Source organism: Suncus etruscus, chromosome 2, assembly GCF_024139225.1.
Source record: "Suncus etruscus isolate mSunEtr1 chromosome 2, mSunEtr1.pri.cur, whole genome shotgun sequence".
NCBI classification, from domain to species: Eukaryota; Metazoa; Chordata; class Mammalia; order Eulipotyphla; family Soricidae; genus Suncus; species Suncus etruscus.
The window spans coordinates 159530274-159557368 of NC_064849.1; the positions used below are offsets into that span (position 1 = coordinate 159530274).

The 27095-nt window shown below is 36.3% G+C and overlaps 1 protein-coding gene across 1 annotated transcript; it reads right to left on the minus strand.

The window, feature by feature from the left end:
• Positions 1–3313: 3313 nt before the first annotated feature.
• On the minus strand, positions 3314–21944 carry NUDT12 (nudix hydrolase 12). The gene is given in 7 exon segments (XM_049769181.1): positions 3314–3606; positions 3609–3639; positions 11851–12050; positions 15165–15278; positions 16443–16610; positions 19178–19767; positions 21742–21944. Coding segments are annotated over 7 exon segments (1488 nt in total). The 3' UTR covers positions 3314–3424.
• Between the last annotated feature and the right edge of the window lie 5151 nt (positions 21945–27095).

Consider the following 27095-nt stretch of genomic DNA (forward strand, 5'->3'; position numbering starts at 1 on the left):
GTCCCTAACTCTATCTTATACTTAATCACTTCCCCAGCTAAATATATGTGGATTTCTAATTCTTTTAAGTTCTTTTACCAAAAGTAACCAAGTGAAAAATTTAAGATTGTTAATATTATACAAAAGAAATAGACACTAGATTAGTAACATAACTTTAAATGAGAATAAAAATTAACTGGGGTCTGAAGCCATAGCATAGTGAGCAGGGTATTTGCCTTGCATGCAAATGACCTGGATTTGATCCCCAGAATCCTATCTGGTCTCCCAAGTCAGCCAGGAGTGATTTCTGAGCATCGAGCCTGGAATAACTCCTAAATACCACCAGGTGTGGCCCAGAAAGCAAAACAGAAAATAAAAATGAACTATTTTCTATATATTTGTGTGCATGTTTCTGCATAAACATGCATAGACAAATAATCCATATATGTGATACATTATGAAAACTAAAATTTTAAAGGTTAAAACCAAATATTTAAGTTTTTCAAGTATGGCAACATTTAAAAGGCTTTTAATATATAACTATATAATACAATATATAAATATAATATAAATGTACAATATTTATATTATGTATAATAGAAATATAATATATTTAATATATAAATTTATAATACATATATATTTATATATAATATATAATTTAATTCTAGTATAGTAACTGAAACTTTTATTTTTTCTTTTATAAAAATATTTTACCAAAGTACAGTAAAAAAAAACAACAAACTAATAAGTAGATAAACATTTTAATATATTGTTACATTTTGTTATTAAAAATACTTAGAATTGAACTTCCATCATCTCTATTTACATACTCTCTGCACCTCTCATTGTTAGAAGTTAAGAGCTTAATAATTAAAAGAAAAATTTACCTAGCTAGCAGTATTTCTGGAGTACTAGATTAAATATTCTAAATGAAACTTGTAACTTCATTTTATTGGCAATTTATATTTTACTTCAATATCCAAATTTTATGGCAACCTGAAATTTTGAATCTTAAAAACTCCAAAGACTGTAAGTGCATTTTAAATAAAAACTGAGCCTCAAATCGTTATACTTCACAATAAACCAAGGCACAAGATATTCTAGATACTTATGTAGTTGAAGTTTGTTTGTTTGTTTGTTTTTGGACCATATCTGGTGATGTTCAGAAGTTATTTCTGGCTATTGTGCTCAGAAATTGCTCCTGGCTTGGGGGACCATATGGGATGCCAGGGGGTTTGAACCATGGTCTGTCCTAGGCTAACAAGGGCAAAGGCAGATGCTTGTGCCACTGCTCTGGTCTCTGTAGTTCAAGTTTTATTTCATATTATAAATCTTTTATTTTCCTCTAAAGTCCTAACATATGTAACCTAAACCTTATATCTAATAATTACTAAGAAATTCACTGTTTATTGGTACTTTTTTTTTCACTTATGGATCACAAGGGATCATTCATTTGTCAGTGCTCAGGGCTTACTTCTGGCTCTATACCCTTGAATCACTCTTTGTTTTCCTTAGGGACCATCTGCAATGCCAGAGATTGAATGTGAATGGCCACATGCAAGGCAAGTGGTCTTCCTGTTGCACTATTGTTCTGGCTCTATTGGTAAAATTTTTATCTAAGAAAATTATTAGGGCCCAGAGTGATGGTACAAGAGATAATAGTTTGCCTTGCACAAAACTGACCCAAATTCAAATCCCTGGCATGAAGAGCCTGCCAGGAGAGATCCCTGAGACTGCTGGGTATGACTCAAAAATAAAAACACAACAACAACAAAGTTTTCTTGTTATATAAATTTTGACATTTTAAAAATTTAATAAAATATTAAAAAAACTAAAGGCATTAATTTTATTGATTTTTTAATTAAGTTAAATTAAATATCATTAAATAAATTAAGTGAATATATTTAATTAATTCCACATACACTTAGTACTTCCTATCAAAATGAATAATGAATATCATTTAATATACTTTTGTAATTAACTTATTTGATAATATTTATGATTAATCATCTTAATAATTTATAAATCACAAAACTTATAACATAGTAATAAATAATACATTATTATATATAATAAAATATAGATTAGTACTTTATAAATTCATAATTTATAAATTTCATCAATTTACCAATCTTTAATAATTTAAAAGAATTGATTTTACCTATTAAAACTTTTTTCTTTTCTAAACAAGAATGACCACTAACTACATATATATATGTATGTATGTATGTATATATATATATATATATATATTCTTTCAGGTTTCTTCAATTTAAAATTTATAATAGTAAGGAATTAATTATATAATGTGTATATTTATAATGATGTATGCTACTATGCATTTATTATTATTACTATTAGATTCTTTTTTGTGGGGGTTACTCTTGGCTCTATTCTTAGAAATTGCACCTGGCAGGCTGGGTTCCATATAGGATACTGGGGATCAAATAGGGTCCATCCTGGGTTGGCCCCTTTGCAAGGCAAATGCCCCTACCACTGTGCTATCCTTCTGGCCCCTATTAGACTCTTTTTACAAACAATTTTAATATAATCATAAAATTTTACATTGCAAAATAGTATATTGTAGTTTCTTATGCTAGAATCTCACTGATATGGTTATGATATAAACATATATATGTATGTCTATGTACAATATATATGGTTATTAGGGTCACACCACCGGTGACACTTGGGTTACTTTCTGGCTTAGTGCTCAGGAAATAGCTCCTGGCTCAGGAGACCAAATGAGATTGTCGGGATCGAACCGCAGACTGTCCTGGGTCAGCAACGTGCAAGGCAAACCGCCCTACCACGGTGCTATCACTCCAGCCTTAGATAAACATAAGGCATTTTAAAGGTATCTTAGACGTGTTCAAAGAGGGTCAAAATCCAGATGTTATCTTTAAGAATTCTTTCAAATATGTTCATGCTACTGGAGAAAGTAAAGGATCCATTTTTGCATGACGAAAACTTTGTTAGAATAGGCAAGGACAATCTGAGTGATTTTAGTCAAAAAGGAGGCATATTTTCACTGAGCTCTCCTCCACTATGGCAAGAAAGCCAAAGAGGCCAGCACATACTCATACAACAATGGAAAGAGAGGACAGTGATATACACAGGGGAAAAGCAGCAAAACTTAGCTATTTTACAACCCAAAGAGCTTAAGGAAAACAAAAAAGTTTTTAGCAAATCAAAATCAAAAATCCATTAAAATTATGTTGCTCTATTTCTCTCAGATATAATTGGAGTTTAATGCTTAAAAGGCATACTGGAATTTAAATCTCTAAAGAGCTACTTCTTTGACATAATTTATCTTATTAGAAATAAAAATTTTGTGAGATTAAAATAGGTTGTGACCAACTGAAACAAATGTACAGAGCATGGGACTCAGCTTGAAGAATGTACGAGTTAATGTGATTTATGGAAAACATGAACTTTATGGTTAAGATAGAAAGGCACACTTAGAAAATACTTTGGAAATCCATTTATAACCTTCTGTGCTGAGATACTCTGAAGAACCACAAAATGTCTTCAATTTAGTCCTTTGATTTAAAGATTGGGTTTCATTCCAATCCAGTGCTTTGATTAACTGATGTGCAATTGCTCGGCTTGGGGGCACAAAGATGCCTGCTGCTTCCCTTTGCAGAACATCACAACCTAAAATACCATAATAAAATGTATTAGGATTTTAAACAGTATTGTACTTAAATACTATTCCTATGTGTAATATGTATTAAAATGTATGCCTTTCATAGTAAATAATAGTAAAGCATTTTAGCTGCACCCCACAGAGTTTAGTGATTCAAGTAAAAAATATTCTAGGAAGGCTCTATTATTTCTCAAAAAAGTAAGACTAAAATGATCCACATTCCACTTCTCGGCATCCATCTCACTTCTCATCCCAAACAAAAAAACCACATCTTGAAAAGATATAAGCTTGCCTATGTTAATGTCAGTGTTTATTACAGTAGTCAGGGTGTGGAAATAACCAACATGTCCAAAAGACAGATGAATGAATTAAATAAAAGCTGTGGGAGATGAAGAGAGAGAAAGGAATTCTCAGTACACTGTTGGTGGAATGCTGTCTAGTCCAGCCTTTATGGAAAACAATGTGGAGATTCCTCAAAAGACTGAAATTGAGCTCCATATGATCCACCTATACCACTCCTAGGAATATACCCTGGGAACACAAAAACACTATACAAAAATGCCTTCTTCAAACCTATATTCACTGCAGCTCTATTTACAATAGCTATAATCTGGAAACAATCAAGATGCCCTTCAACAGATGAATGGCTAAAGAAACTGGTACATATACACAATAGAATATTATGCAGCATTAAGGAGGGATGGTCATGACATTTTCCTATACATGGATAAACATGGAAACTATTATGCTGAGTGAAATAAGTCAAAAGGAGAAAGATAGGCACAGAATAGTCTCATTCATCTATGGATTTTTTTTTTTTTTTTTTTTTTGGTTTTTGGGTCACACCCGGCAGTGCTCAGGGGTTATTCCTGGCTCCAGGCTCAGAAATTGCCCCTGGCAGGCACAGGGGACCATATGGGATGCCGGGATTCGAACCGATGACCTCCTGCATGAAAGGCAAACGCCTTACCTCCATGCTATCTCTCCGGCCCCTCATCTATGGATTTTAAGAAAAACAAAAGATATTAAAATTTTTTAAAAACAGCTATGGAATATAAGCATGATGGAATGTTATGAAGCTGTAAGAAAGAATGAAATCATTCAGTTTGCTGCAACTTGGTCTTAGAGTGTTATCATGGTCAGTGAAATAATTCAGAAAGAGGGCTTTTTTTTGCAAAAGCTGGCTCCCTGTGTGTGACACCAGGCGGGGAAAATCCGCGAAAGTACACCGGCCCAGTGGGGCTCAGCTGTGAAAGACTGTGAGTGTGACCTGTCTATGTCTGTCTACTGTCCTCTTGCGTGAAACTCTTGCGAGTGGGGCAAAAAGAGGCTCAGAGGAGCACGGCCGCTCCGCTTCGCTACGTGGCCGTGCACTCTTTCTAAGGAAAGAACTCCATTGCAACAAGAAGGAAAAATCACACTAAGAACGGCGCTATATCACAGAAGCAAACATTTCTCTCTGGACTGTCTTCTCTGTTACATGCTCGGGCCTAAGATTTGACCCAGTGTGAGGCTTCATCCACGGAGGACTCCCCTCCCTTAGAGGCAAGTCAGCCCATCCAGAAAGGGAGGAGCCAGAGGAGTGTGCTGCCTACATCATATAGACAATGAATACCACTACAACACGTAGAAAAACCCACAATACAAATGTGACAATGGGGAAACAGCGCAGGCCAGCATCAGACATAGAGAATGAAGATGACAATTCTGAGGACCAGACAATGACTGAACAACTAATCAACCTCTCAGATAAGGACTTTAGACTAGCAATATGGAAGGTGCTCAACAGACTCCAAGAAACCATGGATCGAGTTGAACAGAACACTAATAAGAACCAAGAAAATATGAAGGCAGAAATGACAAAACTCCAAACTGAAATAACATGTCAACTAACAGGCCTGAAAAACTCAGTAAACGAAGTGAATGACAAAATGGATAAGCTCTGGGACAGGGTATCAGAAGCTGAGAATAGACTTGGTGCTGTGGAAGATGAGATACATAACAATTCCATACAGCAGGAGAGATTGGACAAAAAACTTAAAGCAAATGAGCAGACAATGGAAAAATTAGTCAAAGAATGGGAACAGACGAAAATAGAAGTCTATGATAAGATCAACAGAAACAACTTAAGAATCATTGGAGTCCCAGAGACCCAGGAAGAAAATTTCCAGGAAGAATCAATGGTCAAGAAAATCATTAAAGAGAAACTTCCAGAGCTAAAGAATATATGTGATCAAATCCTGCATGCCCGAAGAGTACCAACCAAAAGAGACCCCAGAAAAACCACCCCAAGACACATCCTAGTCACAATGACAAATCCCACAGATAGAGACAGAATTCTGAAAACAGCAAGATCAAAAGGGGAAATCATGTTCAAGCAAGCTTCCCTGAGATTTACAGCAGACCTGTCACCAGAAACGCTCAATGCCAGAAAGCAGTGGTGGGATATTGTGACAAGACTGAATGAAATGAATGCTTCACCCAGAATACTATACCCAGCAAAACTCACTTTCCGGTTTGATGGAAGAATACATGGTTTCACAGACAAAAAACAGCTCAGAAACTTCACAGACACAAAACCAGTCTTAAGAGAAAAACTGAAGACCTAATCTAAGACAAGACTACCCAAAAGACACACCAAATTTTGAAATAAAGATGGCGTTAAATCCCAGGACAATTCTTTCTCTCAACGTCAATGGACTAAATGCACCAGTTAAGAGACACAGAGTGGCTAAATGGATCAAAAAACTCAATCCAACCTTCTGCTGCCTACAAGAAACGCACCTGAATAGTCAGAACAAACATAGACTCAAATTAAAAGGCTGGAGAAAAGTTATCCAAGCAAACAACACCCATAAAAAAGCTGGAGTGGCCATACTAATATCAGATAATGCAAACTTTATACTCAGGAAGGTTGTAAGGGACAAAGACGGACATTTTATATTAATCAAGGGGTACGTAGAGCAGGAAGAATTCACTCTCCTAAACATATATGCACCGAATGAGGGGCCAGCAAAATATTTAATACAACTGCTGACAAATCTGAAAAATAATATCAACAACAACACAATAATTGTGGGGGACCTAAACACGGCTTTGTCAACACTGGACAGGTCAACCAGACTGAAACCCAACAGAATATACTAGACCTGAGGAGAGAAATGGAAGAAAGAGGCCTAGTGGATATATATAGGACACTCCATCCCCAGAAACCTGGATACACATTCTTCTCCAATGTACATGGGACATTCTCCAGGATAGACTACATGCTGGCACATAAAACATACCTCCATAAGATCAAGAGGATAGAAATTTTGCAGACTACCTTCGCTGACCACAAGGCTCTGAAATTATTTGTGAACTCCAAAGGGACTCAGAAGAAACACTTTAACACCTGGAAGTTAAACAGCCTCATGCTCAATAACCAGTGGGTCCGAGATGAAATCAAGGAGGAAATAAAAAGGTTCCTGGAAACAAATGACAATAAAGACACAAACTCTCAGAACTTATGGGACACAGCAAAAGCAGTACTGAGAGGAAAATTTATAGCTTTGCAAGCACACATCAGGAAGGAAGAAGGAGCTTACCTGAGTAGCTTAATGACACAGCTAATAGAACTAGAAAATGCTCAACAAAAGGACCCAAGAACAGGAAGACAGAAGGAAATAACAAAGCTGAGAGCAGAAATCAACGAAGTGGAAACTCAAAAAACAATCCGAAAGATCAACGAAAGCAGAAGTTGGTTCTTTGAAAAAATAAACAAGATTGATAGACCACTGGCAAACCTAACAAAGAAAGAGAGAGAGAGAAACTTGATAACTCGTATCAGGAATGAAAAAGGAGAGATCACTACTGATATGACAGAGATTCAAAGGGTAATCAGAAACTACTTTGAAAAACTCTACGCCACTAAAAATGAGAACCTGGAAGAAATGGATAAATTCTTGGACTCTTATAATCTTCCACGGTTGAAGGAAGAGGATGTAGCATATCTAAACACCCCATCACCATTGATGAAATTAAAACAGTAATCAAATGTCTGCCGAAAAACAAAAGCCCAGGTCCAGATGGATTCACTAATGAATTCTATCAAACTTTCCAAGAGGAACTACTGCCAATCTTGGCAAGACTCTTTCATGAAATTGAACAAACAGAAACACTTCCAAATAGCTTTTATGAAGCCAACATCACCTTGATACCTAAACCAGACAGAGACGCTACCAAAAAAGAAAATTACAGACCAATATCACTGATGAATGCAGATGCAAAGATCCTCAACAAAATCCTGGCAAATAGGATTCAATGCCTCATTAAGAAGATCATCCACTACGATCAAGTAGGTTTCATCCCAGGAATGCAAGGCTGGTTTAACATCCGTAAATCTATCAACATAATACACAACATCAATAACAAGAAAAATAAAAACCACATGATCATATCAATAGATGCAGAGAAAGCATTTGATAAGGTCCAACACCCATTCTTGATCAAAACTCTCAGCAAGATGGGAATGGAGGGAACCTTTCTCAATATAGTGAAGGCCATCTACCACAAGCCAGTGGCAAATATTATCCTCAATGGAGAAAAACTGAAAGCCTTCCCTCTAAATTCTGGCACAAGACAAGGCTGTCCTCTCTCACCACTCCTATTCAACATAGCACTGGAAGTACTTGCTATAGCGATTAGGCAAGAAAAGGATATCAAGGGAATCCAGATAGGAAAGGAAGAAGTCAAGCTCTCACTGTTTGCAGATGACATGATACTCTACTTAGAAAACCCTAAAGACTCTATCAAAAAGCTTCTAGAAACAATAGACTCATATAGCAAGGTGGCAGGCTACAAAATTAACACACAAAAATCAATGGCCTTTCTATACACCAACAGTAATAAAGAAGAAATGGACATTAAGAAAACAACCCCATTCACAATAGTACCACACAAACTCAAATATCTTGGAATCAACTTGACTAAATATGTGAAGGACCTATACAAAGAAAACTATAAAACTCTGCTCCAAGAAATAAGAGAGGACACACGGAAATGGAAACACATACCCTGCTCATGGATTGGCAGGATTAACATAATCAAAATGTCAATACTCCCCAAGGCATTATACAGATTTAATGCCATCCCTCTAAAGATACCCATGACATTCTTCAAAGAAGTGGATCAGACACTTTTGAAATTCATTTGGAACAATAAACACCCTCGAATAGCTAAAGCAATCATTGGGAAAAAGAATATGGAGGAATTACTTTTCCCAACTTTAAACTGTACTACAAAGCAACAGTTATCAAAACAGCATGGTATTGGAATAAGGATAGGTCCTCAGATCAGTGGAATAGGCTTGAATACTCAGAAAATGTTCCCCAGAGATACAACCATCTAATTTTTGATAAAGGAGCAGGAAATCCTAAATGGAGCAGGGAAAGCCTCTTCAACAAGTGGTGTTGGCACAATTGGATAGCCACTTGCAAAAAATTAAACTTAGACCCCCAGCTAACATCATGTACAAAGGTAAAATCCAAATGGATTAAAGACCTCGATATCAGCCCCAAAACCATAAGATATATAGAACAGCACATAGGCAAAACACTACAGGACATTACAGGCATCTTCAAGGAGGAAACTGCACTCTCCAAGCAAGTGAAAGCAGAGATTAACAGATGGGAATATATTAAGCTGAGAAGCTTCTGCACCTCAAAGGAAATAGTGCCCAGGATACAAGAGCCACCCACTGAGTGGGAGAAACTATTCACCCAATACCCATCAGATAAGGGGCTAATCTCCAAAATATACAAGGCACTGACAGAACTTTACAAGAAAAAAACATCTAACCCCATCAAAAAATGGGGAGAAGAAATGAACAGACACTTTGACAAAGAAGAAATACGCATGGCCAAAAGACACATGAAAAAATGTTCCACATCACTAATCATCAGGGAGATGCAAATCAAAACAACGATGAGATACCACCTCACACCCCAGAGAATGGCACACATCACAAAGAATGAGAATAAACAGTGTTGGCGGGGATGTGGAGAGAAAGGAACTCTTATCCACTGCTGGTGGGAATGCTGTCTAGTTCAACCTTTATGGAAAGCGATATGGAGATTCCTCCAAAAACTGGAAATCGAGCTCCCATACGATCCAGCTATACCACTCCTAGGAATATACCCTAGGAACACAAAAATACAATACAAAAACCCCTTCCTTACACCTATATTCATTGCAGCTCTATTTACCATAGCAAGACTCTGGAAACAACCAAGATGCCCTTCAACAGATGAATGGCTAAAGAAACTGTGGTACATATACACAATGGAATATTATGCAGCTGTCAGGAGAGATGAAGTCATGAAATTTTCCTATACATGGATGTACATGGAATCTATTATGCTGAGTGAAATAAGTCAGAGAGAGAGAGAAAAACGCAGAATGGTCTCACTCATCTATGGGTTTTAAGAAAAATGAAAGACACCCTTGTAATAATAATTTTCAGACACAAAAGAGAAAAGAGCTGGAAGTTCCAGCTCACCTCAGGAAGCTCACCACAAAGAGTGATGAGTTTAGTTAGAGAAATAACTACATTTTGAACTGTCCTAATATTGAGAATGTATGAGGGAAATGTAGAGCCTGTTTAGGGTACAGGCGGGGTTGGGTGGGGAGGAGGGTGATTTGGGACTTGGGTGATGGGAATGTTGCACTGGTGATGGGTGGTGTTCCTTTTATGACTGAAACCCAAACACAATCATGTATGTAATCAAGGTGTTTAAATAAAAAAAAAAATTAAAAAAAAAATGAGCTATTTATAATAATTTGAAAATAAAAATTATAAAAATCATGAAAAATTAAAAAAAAAAATTCAGAAAGAGGAGGACAAACACCAGATGACCTTGGTATCTGAGGTATACAGGAAAATGAAACAAAGAAAACAGATGGTATATAGTGAGGACAAAACCTTAGTTTTGAATTTCAAAATTGGGTTAATGCTGAATGAGAATGAACAGGAGGAATCAAAATAAGGAACAATGGTGGAGAGTTGCTTTAATTCTGGGGAAGGGCATCTACAACAAAATCCTAAATGTCAATGGCATTATAGTCATATTATTTAAGCTACAACAATAATAAATTCAAATACAAACAAAAAAGAGAAAATAAGATCACAAAGCAGCAAAGTACAGGTTTTATATTTATTTTCAAAGTTAAGTCAACCTTTAGTATGGGTTATCTTTTATAAAATGCAGAAATATTTCTACTTTTTGATGTTGAGTAGAAAATTAATTAAGAGTGTTATCACGTTAAGTGAACCAACTCAGAAGTAGGACAAATACCAGATGATATAATGGATTATAAAATTGAGATCACTAAGATGAAGGTATTACTAATTTTGCTTAGGTAAAGGCATATGGATTTCTGGTTTTCACAACTGTATTATCTCTATTGGTTGTCGTCAGGTCATATGAAATGGAAAATAACTCAGTTTCACTAAATACATTTTAAAAAATTCTTCTTACTATATCTGTTATACTGTTTGATTTCCTTGTCCTATAGTTAAAAAAGAACAAGAAGCTGGAATGATAGTGCAGCAGGTAGAGAGTTTGCCTTTCATGTGGCTGAGCTGGGTTTGATCTGGAGCCAGAGCAATAGCATAGCGGGTAGGGCATTGCCTTACACACAGCTGAGCAGGGTTCAATCCCTGGCATCCCATATGGCATCCCATATGGTCTTCTGAGCCAACTAGAAGTGATTTCTGAGCAGAGACCCAGGAGTAACCCGAGTGCTGCTGGGTGTAGCCCATAAAACAAACAAACAAACAAAAAAAACAAAAAAAAAACCAAGATCTTTTAAAAAATTTAATCATTTTCATATATATGCATATATCCTCTAGAGTGGCTTGTTTTAATGTATCAACTAAAATATAAAATGTTCAAGAATAATATTCCTACTTCTTATCTTTGAAATAATGCTTTTTTTGTTTTATGTCCACCAAGAAGTACATGCTGAAGAAAATAAAATTTGAAGTTAAAAATGATATGGAATTCTCATGACTAACAGTATCCTACAGAATAGGGGCCACACCAACCACATGAGACTCCATGCACGAGGAGGCCAAAACCATTTATTCAACTTGGTGAAAACATGAGTCTTTGCTGCATGCCCAAGCCAATGCAGTCAGAGAACAATCAATGGAAGAAGGAAATTAAATTGAACTTTACCTGTTCTCTAGTGAACCAGCGGGCGTCCTCTATTTCATTCTTGTCAACTTTAATTTCTGTCGACACTGCCACAGCTAAGCAACCAATCATTAAGGAGGAGGGCATTGGCCAGGGCTGACAAGAGACATACTGAACATGGCCAACTTTGACTCCACTTTCCTCTTCTACTTCTCTCCGAACAGCATCTTCTATTGTCTCCCCTAATCAAACGGAGCACAAGAGCAAGTAGCCAATGAACATTCTGGTCTGGACATTCTGTGATCTGAAGTGGGGTGGGTATTAAAACATTTGGAAATAATTTTGGACAGAAACTCAATTCATAGAACCAGAAAGGAGAAGCTAAAATAGATTAGAATTCAAGAAAACATTTTGTAATGATTTTTTTGAAGACATAGAAAATGAAAAATGCCAGGAAGCTTCATTTCTTAAGGGTCTAAATTTGTTGGTTATGTTGAAATGGTATTATCTACAACTGTTCAGCCATGATTATAGACTAAACACAAACTAAAAACATTATATCTCTAATGTCTTATAACTAGTTATAATGATCAATGCATAGTTTTTATAAATAGCTAGATTTTTCACTTTACTGAAATTTTCTCTTTTTACATATGAAGCAGGTAACTTTAAAAAAAAAACTAAAAATAACATAAGACCAAATTTTCAAACCTTATAAAACAGTGTTTTTCTTTCTAAAAAGCTATATTTCTGGGGCTGGAGAGATAGCATGGAGGTAAGGCATTTTCCTTGCATGCATAAGCAGAAGGACGATGGTTCAAATTCCAGCATCTCATATGGTCCCCTGAGCCTGCCAAGAGCGATTTCTGAGCATAGAGCCAGGAGTAACCCCTGCGCGCTGCTGGGTGTGACCCAAAAAAACAAAAGAAATAAAATAAAATAGCTGTATTTCTTTAGCAGACCTGACTTAGCTATAATAAAAGAAACTCATTACAAGTAAACTTTATATTTCTGATTTGTTGGAACTGAGAATTAGAACAAAGGATATAGTTCTAATCTAAGTTTGCCTAGAAATTTGGAAAAGCTTTATATTTAAAGATAGCTATTATTTCAAATAGAATGGCAAGTTTCCTGCATAAAAATTAACATGTCCATTAAAAACTTATAAGACAATATCATGAGACATATCATAGACTGCCTATTTGCAAGATATTAAAATGATCATATCATAACTATTTAGAGATAAATCATTAAGCAAAATAAATAAGTAGAACAAAACTACACAAAAAATATAAACATGCAAACTCAGAAAAATAGAAATCAGGATGCCTAATACACATTTTGGAACTGATGCTCGATTGCCAGAGAAATGAAAATGAAAACAAAAGCAAAGTAAAAATAGACATCAGAATGACAAGTTACAAATTCTGAAAAGTCTTCATTGGTGAAGATGTAGATTAATGGAGCATTCATAAACTACTAAAGGAAACTTAAAGTGGCAGGACATTTTCAGAAAGCAACCAGGGAATGTCCAGAGTGAGCTAAGTTCACACATTCTCTGAACTAGCTTTCTCTTTTCAGGTGCATATGTTCTAGAGAACATTTCTAAAAGTGCACAGGGGGTATTGCACAAATATTAACTACAGTTTGCTTTTAATAGAAAGAACAGTGAAGACAACTATATATTCATCAGCAGAATGGCTTGATAAATTGGGGAACATTCATAATGGAATTCTATTAGCAATTTTAAAAAATGATCTTGAGCAGGACAGGTGTCCCAGTGATTGAGAGCAATGATTCAGAGCCAAATCATATGTCCTTTATCAGGCAGTCCCTGTTTTAGCTTGGAAAAGTTATTCAAGCCTTGTACTTCAGTACCCTATTTGTAAAATGCCTATAATTAATATTACTCACTTATAAGGTTGTATGAAAAACTGACATAATATATGTTAATATCTGTTAATAATAACATAATGTATCTTAATATGTGTTAGATTTCAGAGCAAAGAATACCAGTAGTTGAGCTCATGGCTCCTACCATTCATCAGTGCATATCAATATTGCAAGAGATTAAACATTTACTAATTAAATATAATCAGTTAGGGGACTTGAGCAATAGGAGATCAGGGAAGGCATTTGCCTTGCATGCAGTTAACATGGGTTTGATCTCTTAGTATCCCATATAGTTCCCTGAGCCCACCTCAGTGATCCCTTGGGCACAGAGTCAGGAATAAGCCCTGAGCATCATCAGGTGTAGCCCCAAACATATAATATAATCTTGTTGTTATATAATTATTAAATATATTTAAATAACACTAATAAATTAATAAATAAATGTTATTAAATAACATAATTATTTAAAATACAGAAAAATCATAAAACCTTCCAGGTTTTTAAATGACAACTTAGCAAAGATTATTTTTGAAATTCTGCCTAAAATGTGAAATATGGAAATAAAATTTGCTTATGTGGAGATTACTTGCCAAACAAAATGTTGGAAATTGCCAGTGAAACAGAAATGATTAAATATAACATAATATTTAATATTAGATAATAGTATATATTAATTATATTTTCATTCATCTATCTCACAAACATATATTGAGTTCCTACTACCTATGAAGAATTTCCCTAAGAGTTTAGTATAGTGCAATTAATAAAACAAAGTCTTTGTCCTTATTGAACTTATTTCTTTTAGTAACAGAAAGATAAATGAATACATCCATACATTCACACATTATGTTTGGTGTGGAAAAATATCAAGCAGGACAACGTGGATTGAGGATTTGGAGTTATATGGCTAATGTTATTGGTACAATCAAGGTAGGTCTCTTTGAAAAGGTGAAAAATAAGTCCAGTATAGAGGAGAATGAAGGTACAAATCATATAAATATCTTACGCAAGATCAGTATATTGAATATAGGCTTAATTTTTTTAAACACAAAACTAAAGTCTGACACACAATACAACTGATAAGGTAAAAGCCTTGCAAGAAGCTGACCCAGGTTCTATCTTTGGTACTGCATATAGAACCAGACCACTATTAGTGGTTCCTAAGCACAGAACCATACACAGTTGGGTATGGCCCTCAAAAAACAAACTAACAGTCAAGCAAAACACTTCAGAAAATTATTTTCCTAATAAAAACAAAACATTATTATTTAAAATACACAAAATATCATAAAAACTTCCAGGTATATAAAATGACAACTTAGCAGAGAATGATTTTGATATTCTGCCTGAAATGTCAAATATGGATATAAAATTTGGTTACATGAAGATTACTTGCCAAACAAAAAGTTAGAAATTGTCAGTGAAACAAAAATTATTATAAACAGAAACTCAAAAGAACTTACCAGGTTCAATAAATCCAGCAAGGCAAGTAAACATACCCGGGGGAAATCTTTTCTGCCTGCCTAAAAGACATTTGGTTCCATCTGGATGAATAACTTGCATGATTACTACTGGATCTGTTAAAATAAATCAGATATATAAATGACATGAAAAAATAATTTAAGACCAACTGTGTAAAGTCAAGGTCTAGCAGAGAGATTTCCAAATAAATTTTATTTAATGCCTCCATTTCAGAAAAAAATTAGTGCCCCATAGATATCTGTCTTAAGAAAAGAACACACACATAAAAAAAACCTTGCTCCTCATCTCCCCTTACGACCCTTCCATCCTAGTGTCCATTAAGGATGCTTTGGCCCACTATAGGAAATTGCTCTAGAAGAATAATAAAAATAAGAGCAACTCCTGTAAGAGCAAACTTCAGTTGAATTACAGTATAGTCCTTTCTGTCTGTAGCTTAAAAACGAGTACTTTACAAAAACTGCCTAGAATACAGGCATCAAGTTAAAGGAAAAACAGTTTTGTTTCTTTTTCAACTTAATAGCAACATTATTATTATTATGTATTTGTGGTATGCTAGGCATATTTTTAATTAGAAAATTTTTAGTATTAGAAACATCAAATCATTATGTTGTGACTCTGAATGTCAATTATACTTTGGAGAACCAGAAAGCTAGTACAGGAAGTAAGGCACTTGGTTTTGTGTGTGGCCAGCCCAACTTCAAATCCCCTGGCTTCTCTCTGAGCCTCTTTCCTGGCATGGCTTCAATTCATTCCACCTCCAGCCCCAAATAGTCGGAGCATCTAATCCATAGTAAAATTCTAATTTTTCCATAGCAAATATATTATGTGAATTTCCCTCTCCCTTCCACTTTGGTTCCTGACAGAATGTTTTAAAACGCTAGTTGTTAAATTTAAATTCTTAAATTCTGGTTAAATTTAAATTCTTAAAATGTAAAAATTTCAATGAAAGAACAGTTCAGTTCTCCCAAAGATGCAAGTCTAGTAAATCTGTCTCACCAGACCACGACTGTGAACCATGAATGCATTGCAGAAAGCTCCCATGTACAGTCACATATCACCAGGCCATTTTTCTAATTCCCAGGAATTTTATTTTAGGGGTTCATCTATTCTGTTTTCGCCCGGTTTTTAAGAACCAGCAAATAAGACTTTCACACCCACAGCTGAATCAAAGCATTAATCAGAGAAGAAACAGGCTAACAGACAGCCACAATAACTGTGATGACTGAAATGGGCTCTGATCACATGAAGAAAAGACTTACCAACTCGTGGGTACGAAGTATTGTGAACTCCCTGGAGACTCGGGCAGTCCTTTTTCAGACACTCTCTTTTATAACCACCCTCTTCAATTTTTGTGGCACTGCCACAGGTGGGACAATACTTGTATCGACTGTGCCAGGCAAGAATGGATCTTGCTTGAGCCACAACCCCTTAAAGAGAATTGCACAAGGTATTCATCATGTGGCAAATAAGAAATAAAGAAGTATAATGCCCTTATGCCATTTAGGTTTTAGATGCTGCAGGGTAACCAAGTTTTGTTGTATTAGTTTAAAAAATAAAAGATTGAATTTTACATATAATGAATAAAAATGTATTAATAATAAAAATTGTACTAATAAATATAAATATAAATAATAAATATAACCAATAAATATAAACTGTACTTAACATCCATCTTCTCATGTCACTGCTAAGAATCAGAAATTGCATATACAGTATAATAAAGACAACATTTACATTTACATTTGTGGTCAATTTTATCTATCAAAAAAGTTAAATGGTGTAATCATAGGGTATTTCTGGCTACAGATTTTTGTCACTTCAAGAAATAAATAATTCAGGTAATTAATAGGATATGTCAAATGTCTAAAAAACATGTTCTCACTGGGGCTGTAGGGCGTTTGCCATGCATGCAGCTGATCTAAGACGGACCCGAGTTTGATCCCCAGTATCCCATATGATCCCCTGAGCCAGGAGCAATTTCTGAGCACATAGCATGAGTAAACCCTGAGCGTCACAAGGTATGACCCCCCCCACACACACACAAAAAAAAAACAAACAGAAAAAAAGCATGTTCTCACTAAGTTGCATTGAAGATAAATGTCATTAAAGATGATTTGTTTTATTTTGGGGCCACACGTGGGTGTATTTGTAAGTCCATACCAGGACTCACATCTGGTTCTGTACTCAGGGATCACTCTCACTCCTGGCAGGGACTGAGAACATGTGGGGTGCCAGGGTGTCAGCCAACTGAAAGACAAGTGTCTTCTCCACTGTGTGCTCCAATTCCTCTACTAATTCTTTTTTTAAAATATATTTTATTTAAACACCTTCATTACATACATGATTGTGTTTGGGTTTCAGTCATGTAAAGAACACCACCCATCACCAGTGCAACATTCCCATCACCAATGTCCCAAATCTCCCTTCTCCCCACCCAACCCCCGCCTGTACTCTAGCCAGGCTTTCTACTTCCCTCATACATTCTCATTATTAGATAGTTCAAAATGTAGTTATTTCTCTAACTAAACTCATTCCTGTTTGTGGTGAGCTTCATGAAGTGAGCTATAACTTCCAGCCCTCCTCTCTTTTGTGTCTGAAAATTATTATTGCAAGAATGTCTTTCATTTTTCTTAAAACCCATAGATAGTGAGACTATTCTGTGTCTATCTCTCTCCCTCTGACTTATTTCACTCAGCATAACAGACTCCATGTACACCCATGTATAGGTAAATTTCATGACTTATGTCTCCTGAGAGCTGCATAATATTCCATTGTGTATATGCACCACAGTTTCTTTAACCATTCATCTGTTGAAGGGTATCTTGGTTGTTTCCAGAGTCTTGCTATGGTAAATAGTACTAAAATGAATACAGATGTAAGGAAGGGATTTTTGTACTGTATTTTTGTGTTCCTAGGGTATATTCCTAGGAGTGGTATAGCTGGATCTTATGGGAGATCGATTTCCAGTTTTTGGAGGAATCTCCATATTGCTTTCCATAAGGATTGAACTAGATGGCATTCCCACCAGCAGTGGGTAAGAGTTTCTTTCTCTCCACATTCCCGCCAACACTGCTTGTTCTAATTCTTTGTGATGTGCGCCAATCTCTGGGGTGTGAGGTGGTACCTCATAGTTGTTTTGATTTGCATCTCCCTGATGATTAGTGATGTGGAGCATTTTTTCATGTGTCCTTTGGCCATTTGCATTTCTTCTTTGTCAAAGTGTCTATCCATTTCTACTGATTCTTTTAAGCGAATAAAAGAATTATAAACAACAGCAGAATACTATTTTAAACTGGGAAAATGGAAAATAATCAATAAATTAAAAATAGTAGATTCAAATTTAATGAACCACAGAACATTATTTGCCTAAGAATTTGTTACTACATATTTTATACCGCGGAATCTCTGTTATTTTAGCATACAACAATAATACCAGGGGCCAGAGAGACAGTACTTCAGGTAAGGTGCTTGTCATGCTGGCAGCCAACCTGGGTTCAATTCCCAGCAACTTTTATGGTTCTCTGAGTTCCACTAAAAGTGATACTTAAGTATAGAGCCCAGAGTAATCCCTGGTGGGTACAGTCCCCAAACCAAAACTAAATAAATACATTTAGGATGATGGAGGCATGATTCCAAAGCTCTCTTGCTTGCTTGCTCTTGAGTCTTTCTCAAATCAAACAGTATCTGTCACCATATTCAAGTGCATGTAAGTGCATTTGCATTTATTGAAGAATCTAAAAAAAAAAACAGCATGCACTAAGGTAAATTCTGCAGAAATTAGTCTGCTGATAAAACTGCTCTAACTGCCCAGAATCGTCTCCTAACAGTGAGAATGTAAAGAAGTTTCCAATGGAGATGGCCTAATTTCAATACTTATTGGGAAAAGCCATGTTGTCTATCTAGATGCTTAAGATGCAATCCAATCCAAAAAACAATCCAAAAAACTCCAATCCAAAAGAAATGACCCGGACAAGTAAATACTGCCACTTCTTACCTGCTTCTTTGTCTTTCAGCTGAAGAAGGGCTGGCATTGGAGGATGAAGAAAATAACAATTTTCATGTCTTTGCTTAAATTCTTCAGCAGCAACAGGATCTATACCCAGAGCAAACCAGGCAACCAGCCCATCTTCTTCCTCTCTAGGGACTTCCCCAGCAGAGTTAAATAACTCTCTTTTCATTTCCAGTTCTACCCCAAGGAAAATCAAGGTGATGTTATCTGGATGAAGCAAATAATCCTTTATATCTGCATAGTTTAGCTGGCAAAGTCTGACTTCTGGCTGTTGGAAACTTTCTTTATTGCCACCTAGAGTAACCAAGGGGCTTAAATCTGAGAAAAGGATATAAACTGTAGTTGGATGACTTTGTTTCGATAGCAGCCAGTCAGAATTAGTTCTTTTCTCACTTTTCCGATCCAGTAGAGTCCTGCTGAAATAATTTTCACATCCATCCACATCACTGGTTAGGAACCACGGCTTCTTTCCACCTTTAGCATTAGCCAGTAAGTTAGCTATATGCTTGTAACCCCAAAACTTAGCAATATCTAATGCAGTCTGTTTTGATTTATTGACAATCGATCGGTCACACCTACAGTAAAAGAAAAAATAAAAGAAGACATAAGCATTTTCTTTATTGAGATATTTACAAATGCACATGATACCTTCAACTGAATGTGATATATACTTTTTATCTGGGCAAATAAAGGGAAGGTTAAAAGAAAGTATCACAGACACTAAAAAGTTTTGTAGTATGTATTCAAAATTACAGAACAATTACTTATAAAATATGGGGCCTGGATATATTTTACAATGAATAGGGTGCTTGTCTTGAATGTGTCTGATCCAACGTCGGTCCCCAGCACCCCACATGGTTCCCTGAGTGACCAGGAATACCAGGAATAACCTCTTAGTTCAAGTCAAGAGTAGGCCCAGAGTATAACTGAATATAACTCAAAAAAAAAAAAAAAACCAAAACAATAGCAATAAAAGTTCTATTATAAAATAAAAAAGATTTATGAGATATCAAGAAGATATTAAGATAGTATTAAAGAGTTCTTTAATAAGTCAGAGCACTTAGATTTTTTTGTTTTTGTTTTTTGGGCCACACCCGTTTGATGCTCAAGGGTTACTCCTGGCTAAGCGCTCAGAAATTGCCCCTGGCTTGGGGGGACCATTTGAGACGCCTGGGAATCGAACCACGGTCCTTTCTTGACTAGCGCTTGCAAGGCAGACACCTTACCTCTAGTGCAACCTCGCCGGCCCCAGAGCAATTAGATTTATATTTCTTATTCTGGAGTGAAAATATTAGAATAGCTCTTGAATTGATTTTGCTATAAGAAGGGTTGATGCCTCAGAAAATGTTTTTGGCATACTATAATTATAACCTGAAACATACATGTTTGCATTACCATAAACTTTTACCTTATTAATAATATTTATAGGGGCTGCAGAGATAGCACAGCAGATAGGGCATTTGCATTTCATGCAGTCAACCGGGGTTCATCCCTGGCATCCTATATGGTCCCCTGAGCCTTCCAGGTGTAATTTCTGAGCACAGAGTTTAGGAGTAACCCCTGAGCACCACCATGTGTGGCCCAAAAACCAAAAGAAAAAATATATTTATAATTTTGTCTATTTACTGAAAGCAACTAGAAGCAAATAGCGGTAGGAATGTGGTGTAAAAGAAACTGTCACTCACTGTTGGTAGGAGTTCATCTGTTTCAGCCTATACAAAAATGGGGTGGAGAGATCTCAAGAAAGCTTGCATAAGACCAGAGATTTTGATTCCTGGTATCTACCTCCCAAATGATATATGCATGCCTATGCTCACTGCAGCATTGGTACAATAGTCAGGATAAGGGAAAATTTCCAATGACAGCCAAACAGGAGAAGTTGTGTTTTATATATATACAAATATATATATTTATATTATATATTGTATATTTATATAAATATATTTATATATACATATATATACATATTTATATATAAAGTATTATGCAATTACAGAAAAGAAAAAATCTTGCTCTTCATTTAATCTTGGACGTAATGACAAGGTATCATGCTAAGTGAAATAGTAGGGTAGAAAGGTTAGAAAGGTTAGAACAAATAGCAGATAATCTCAGTTTATAGAATTCATAGAAACAAAATAAATGAATAGACAGTATCAAATGACAACAAACCCTGGTACTTGGGATACATATGTGAGAATACCAAGATAAAGAGGGGTGGGTAGGAGGGAATGAAAAAGTGAGTTTATACTGAAATAACGTAAGAACATTGGTGACGGATATTGGACACTTGTATTGGAAAGATGAGGTAATCATGTGTATCAAAATCGAACATGCGAACACCACTGCAAAATTATAATTATCATACCAGCCAAATATACTAATAAAATTTTCAAAAGCAAATGAATATTGCTACATTTTTATCTAATAAAACTGGTCAGCAAGTTTCTTATAAGTCTGATGAAAAGTACAATTACAAAAAACTTTCAAAGGGAATCTTTAACTCATAAATGAAATTGCACACCCTTGTAGGAGGAAGTGGAAAATTTTACCCTTTCTCAAGAAGAAACTGAACAACATCTGGATGCCCATTCCTTGCAGCATACATTAAAGCAGTCCAACCATTTTCAGATGTTTCATTGAGAACAGATGGGGAATGACTGAAGATCACTGTTAACCTGGCAACATCTCCTTCAGCAGCTGAAGAATGAAACTGCGAAATTATTTCTTGCTTTGAACTTTTTACAGAAGACATTTTTCCTTTAAAAAATAAAAAAAAATAGTTTTTTAACTATTTTATTTTAAAAAATAAAAAAAAATTGTTTTGTATATCACTGATGGAACATTTCATTAGTATGATATAATTACAGTGATAGTTAAGATCTAACAGTATTCTCTTCAAAAGTGAGTAGCCAATTGTCATGATAGCACATACTTAAGATTTGAAAGATGACTCAATAGGAGGTTCTATAAAATCATGCATGATCAGCCTTGGTCACAGAAATTGGGAGGTCACAACTGTGGCAGAATAGGGCATGTGACAGACAAATAAAAGAGGAAGGAATATTTCAGGTAGACCAAAAGAACATAAGGGAAATGAAGGATGCAACACTGATTATCAGCAGATGTGGAGGATCCTCTTTCCTCGAACAGGGGAACCTTTAAGACATAAAGAGCCACTTCATTTCTGAAGGAAAAACAATTCTGGGAGCCACAACTGAAAGGAAAAAAAAAATCTTGGAGCTACAAGATTTAAAACAAATATAGCACTACATACATTGTTTCCTCCTCCTCTTCCTCCTCCTCCTCCTCCTCCTTCTTCTTCTTTTTTTTTTTTTTTTTTTTTTTTTTTTGTGGATTTTGGGTCACACCCGGCAGTGCTCAGGGGTTATTCCTGGCTTCAGGCTCAGAAATTGCTCCAGGCAGGTATGGGGGACCATATGGGACGCCGGGATTCGAACCGATGACCTCCTGCATGAAAGGCAAATGCCTTACCTCCATGCTATTTCTCCGGCCCCTGTTTCTTTTTTTAAATTTGTTTTATAATTTTTATTTTGATCATAGTGGCTTACATGCTATATACAGTTCGCTGTTGCTCTGAAGAAAAAAACAACTTTTTCACTTAACAATATATATTTGTACAAATTAATAGCCAATTAAAATATTTAAGTAATAATGTTCCCTGGCCCCCTGCTATCGGCCCTGATGTCAGAGTCATGGCAAAACTTCAAAAATGCTGCAGATTGTCCATCCCTGCTCTAGTAGTATTACAAAAAGCCCTCCGTCCTCGGGGTGATTTTGCTTCTATTAGTGTATTAAAGCTGTCTACCATACATGAAAACAATTTATTACCTTACCATGAACAATTCATTCAATTACTCAACATGAAAATATAGTCTTACTTTGCACAGTTCATTCAATAATCTATACAGAACTGCTTTATAATGTGAGATTAGGTAAATTCTCCACCCACATAATACATATGAAATATTATTTTTTGAGAACTACAAGATTACACTTATCATAAATCAGGTGATCAGAGACTTTAGATTTATTATTAAACTTTATAATGGGCACTCTCTTCTTGAGTAAAAATCCACTAACTTTGGACTGTTTTGTTATCTTTTATCTCAGTATGAAGAGTGCACCAAGGATATTGTACAATAACTCAAAGAAAGGTGTCTAACTTTGGATTTAATGTGGTAGGAAAAAAATATTAGAAGTAGGTAATTAGTTTTCTATGAACTTCTAAAGGTACATCTTTTCAGGTCTGATTTTTTTTCTAAAAAATTATATTAAGATTTGGGTTCAGAGAGATATTACAGGGTTAAAGTACTTGTGTTGCATGGTTGAACTATAACCATATTAAATATGGCTCCTCAAGCACAAAATCAGGAGAAAACCCTGAGCATTATCAGGTGTGATCCCCAAACAAACCAAAACCAAAAAGAAAATATTTGAGTTTCTAATAGGTCTCCAATATTTCTAAGTAATATCTAGGCTCAAAGAAAGGATTTTAATTTTATTTACTTATTATTTATTTATTTTTTGTGCCACACCCGGTGATGCTCAGGGGTTACTCCTGGCTATGCGCTCAGAAATCGCTCCTGCCAGGATCAAACCGAGATCTGTCCTAGGCTAGTGGGGGCAAGGCAGACGCCTTACAGCTTGTGCCACTGCTCGGGCCCAAAAGAAGGATTTTATGCCTATATTTTTCTTTTTGTAATTGTCTGTTTCTGACACTGAATTTGGCTGATCAATTTTTATGGGTAGAGCATGAACACAGTTTATGCCTCTTGTGTCTTTCTGCTCTCTATAAACATAGTAAGCATATAAATAAAATCACAGGAATAAAAAGGTGTGTAAACACCTAAAGTAGAAGACTTGCCTGAATTTTTGAAAGAATGTCTTCTGTTCGTTTGTTTGTTTGGGGGGGCCACACCTGGTGAAGCTCAGGGTTTACTCCTGGCTATCCCCTCAGAAATCGCTCCTAGCTCTGGGACCATATGCGACACAGGGTGGGGTGGGGTGTAGAGCCATCTGGGACACGGTGGGGGGGTGGTCCTGGGTCAGCAGCATGCAAACACCCTACCGCTGGACCATCGTTCTTCCCCTCTTCTGTATATATTTTAAAAGCTTTATTTCTTCTACTTACCTAGAAATTAACTTCGTATTTTTGTAAGATTTTAAAATGCCTTTAAAACATGAGTAAAACAAAGTACATACAGTTTTTCAAAAGTTACTTTGAAGCTTTGCTGTAATCGCTCTTTTTTTTTTTTTCTGGCTGTCTGCTCAGAAATAGCTCCTGGCAGGCACGGGGGACCATATGGGACACCGGGATTCGAACCAACCACCTTTGGTCCTGGATCGGCTGCTTGCAAGGCAAACGCCGCTGTGTTATCTCTCCGGGCCCTGTAATCACTCTTTAAGAATAACCTTTCCCTTTATTTTCTATTCTTTCACATCAGGTTACACTAGTTTTCCAGCTAGCTTAAAACATTTTTTTTTTAAATCTCAGGCTGGCAGTCTTTTTTTTTTTTTTTTTTTTTTTTTAAACTCTCAAACTGGCAGATATGATCCCTCTTGGTTCCTCCCTGTTGATTGCAAAACCATCCTCCAAAACTGCAACCCACTCCTACGGCCAGCTAGACAGTAGTGGACAATGTTTTAAGTTCCGTATTATTCAGCAGAATAGCCACCAAATAGAACCACTACTCATTTCAAAGAAGTCTGAAATCCTGAGTTAGGTAGGACCTGGTCTAATTGTCATGTCTCCCTGGCAGGAGTAGATGGCATGAGAAGATGAGTTCAGTTAGCTAAATCCTGCCTCAACTTTCCAAGAACTCCATGGATTGTTGGGAGATCATTTTAGAGAGCGTAAAATCCTCTGCTTGGATCAAACTCATTTTTAATGAACTCTAAAGGGGACGGGGTGTAGGGTCAGAGAGAGAAAAACAGAGAGACAAAGAGAGAGATAGTGAGAGACAGAGAGAAAGCTAGCTTCCATCAAAAAGCTTGTCATGGAAGTCAGATATCTGTCTATTTGAGCTCCTGGAGCATGCAAGATAGCAAGTGAGCCAAAGGTCAAACGTGCAAACTCTGCAAATCGTCAAATGCCTTGGTTGGGTTGTTTGCTTCCTGGCATTTCTTGGGCAATCTTTTTTTTTTATTATTTAATTTCCCCCCCTTCCCTTTCATGATAAATCACTCCAGAAAGCAGACCTACTTTCCTGGACCCCTCCTCTAAGACTAAGCAGCAGCTGCAGTTGCAGTCCCCACTGGGACAGGGCGCAGGGAGCCCGGGCAAAGTTGCAAGCCTGCAGTCGGGTCCCCAGAGCGCAGGGCCTGTCCGGACAGCGCCAGCCTGGAGAAGCCCCGTAAACAGGTCGCCGCCGCCGCCAGGAACCCACCCAGCGGGGACCCACCCAGAGGCAGGAGAGAGGAGGCTACACAGACCCAAACCCCAAATCTTACCGGCGCCGACCCACTCTCCCGACTTCCGGCCTAGCTGCTGTCCTCTCCTCGCGCGGCATCACGGGACTTGTAGTCCAGAGTTCCTGGGCCGCGCGCCCACTTGGAGACAGACGGTCGTGGGAGCAGAGTTCAGAAGGTTTGTTTTCAAAAAGAAAGAGAAAGAAAAATAAATAAATATATAGATAAATAAATAATAAAGAAAGAAGAAAGAAAGAAAGAAAGAAAGATAGAAAGAAAGAAAGAAATAAAAAAGCAAAAGAAAGAAAGAAAAAGAGATAAAAAGAAAGAAAGAAAGAAAGAATGAAAGAAAGAAAGAAAGAAAGAAAGAAAGAGAAAGAGAAAGAAAGAAAGAAAGAAAGAAGGAAGGAAGAAAGAAAGAAAGAAAGAAAGAAAGAAAGAAAGAAAGAAAAAGAGAAAGAAAGAAAGAAAAAGAAAGAAAAAGAAAGAAAGACAGAAAGAAGAAAGAAGGAAGGAAGGAAGGAAGAAAGAAATAAGAAAGAAGGAAGGAAGGAAGGAAAAAGGAAGGAAGAGGAAGAAAGGAAGAGAAAGAAAGAAAAAGGAAGGAAGGAAGAAAGAAAGAAAGAAAGAAAGAAAGAAAGAAAGAAAGAAAGAAAGAAAGAAAGAAAAAGAGTAGGAAAGAAAGAAGAAAGAATGGAAAAGAAAAAAGAAAGAAGAAACTAAGAAATAAAGAAGGAAGTAAGAAAGAAAAAAGAGAAAGATGAAAGGTAGGAAAGAAGAAGAAAGAAGAAAGAAAAAGTAAAAGAAGAAAAGAAAGAAAGAAAGAAGAAAGAAAAAAGAGAAAAGAACAGTAATTCAGCCTTATCTCTATCTTCTCCGGACCAACCAGGATATGAAGCTTACCACTAAGAGTGGTGAGTGAAGTTAGAAAAATAACTACACCAACAGCTGTCATGTCAATGGTAGTGAGTGAGATAATAGAATGCTTGTCTCAAATACAGGCAGGGGAAAGGGGGAGGATGGAGATGGGGATAATTGGTGGTGGGAATGTTGCACTGGTTACGGGGAATGTTCTTTTTATGACTGAAACCCAATTACATGCTTGTAATCATGGTGCTTAAATAAAGATATTATTAAAAAAAAAAAAAAAAGAAAAAGAAAAAAGAAAAAAACTCTAGGGAAACTGTTGACGGCTCTCCAGCATCCAGGACTCACTGCTTGTACATTCTGGTTTCCTGACACAGGAGACCTAGTAAAGGCCTTGGGGGACTCTTTTGGAGGAAACAGTTTTGAGTTTTCTGGTCATGTAATGCGTATTGCCTGTCCAATCTTAACCCTTAGCCTTGAAATTAGATCAGTACCCTGGAGTGTTGGTTCTCTCCCATAATCTTATACACTTGCAGTACACCTTTAAGTTGTTGGCCTCCGAACTTCTCACTCCTAAGAAATGGCACCATGTAGTAAGGCTACAACA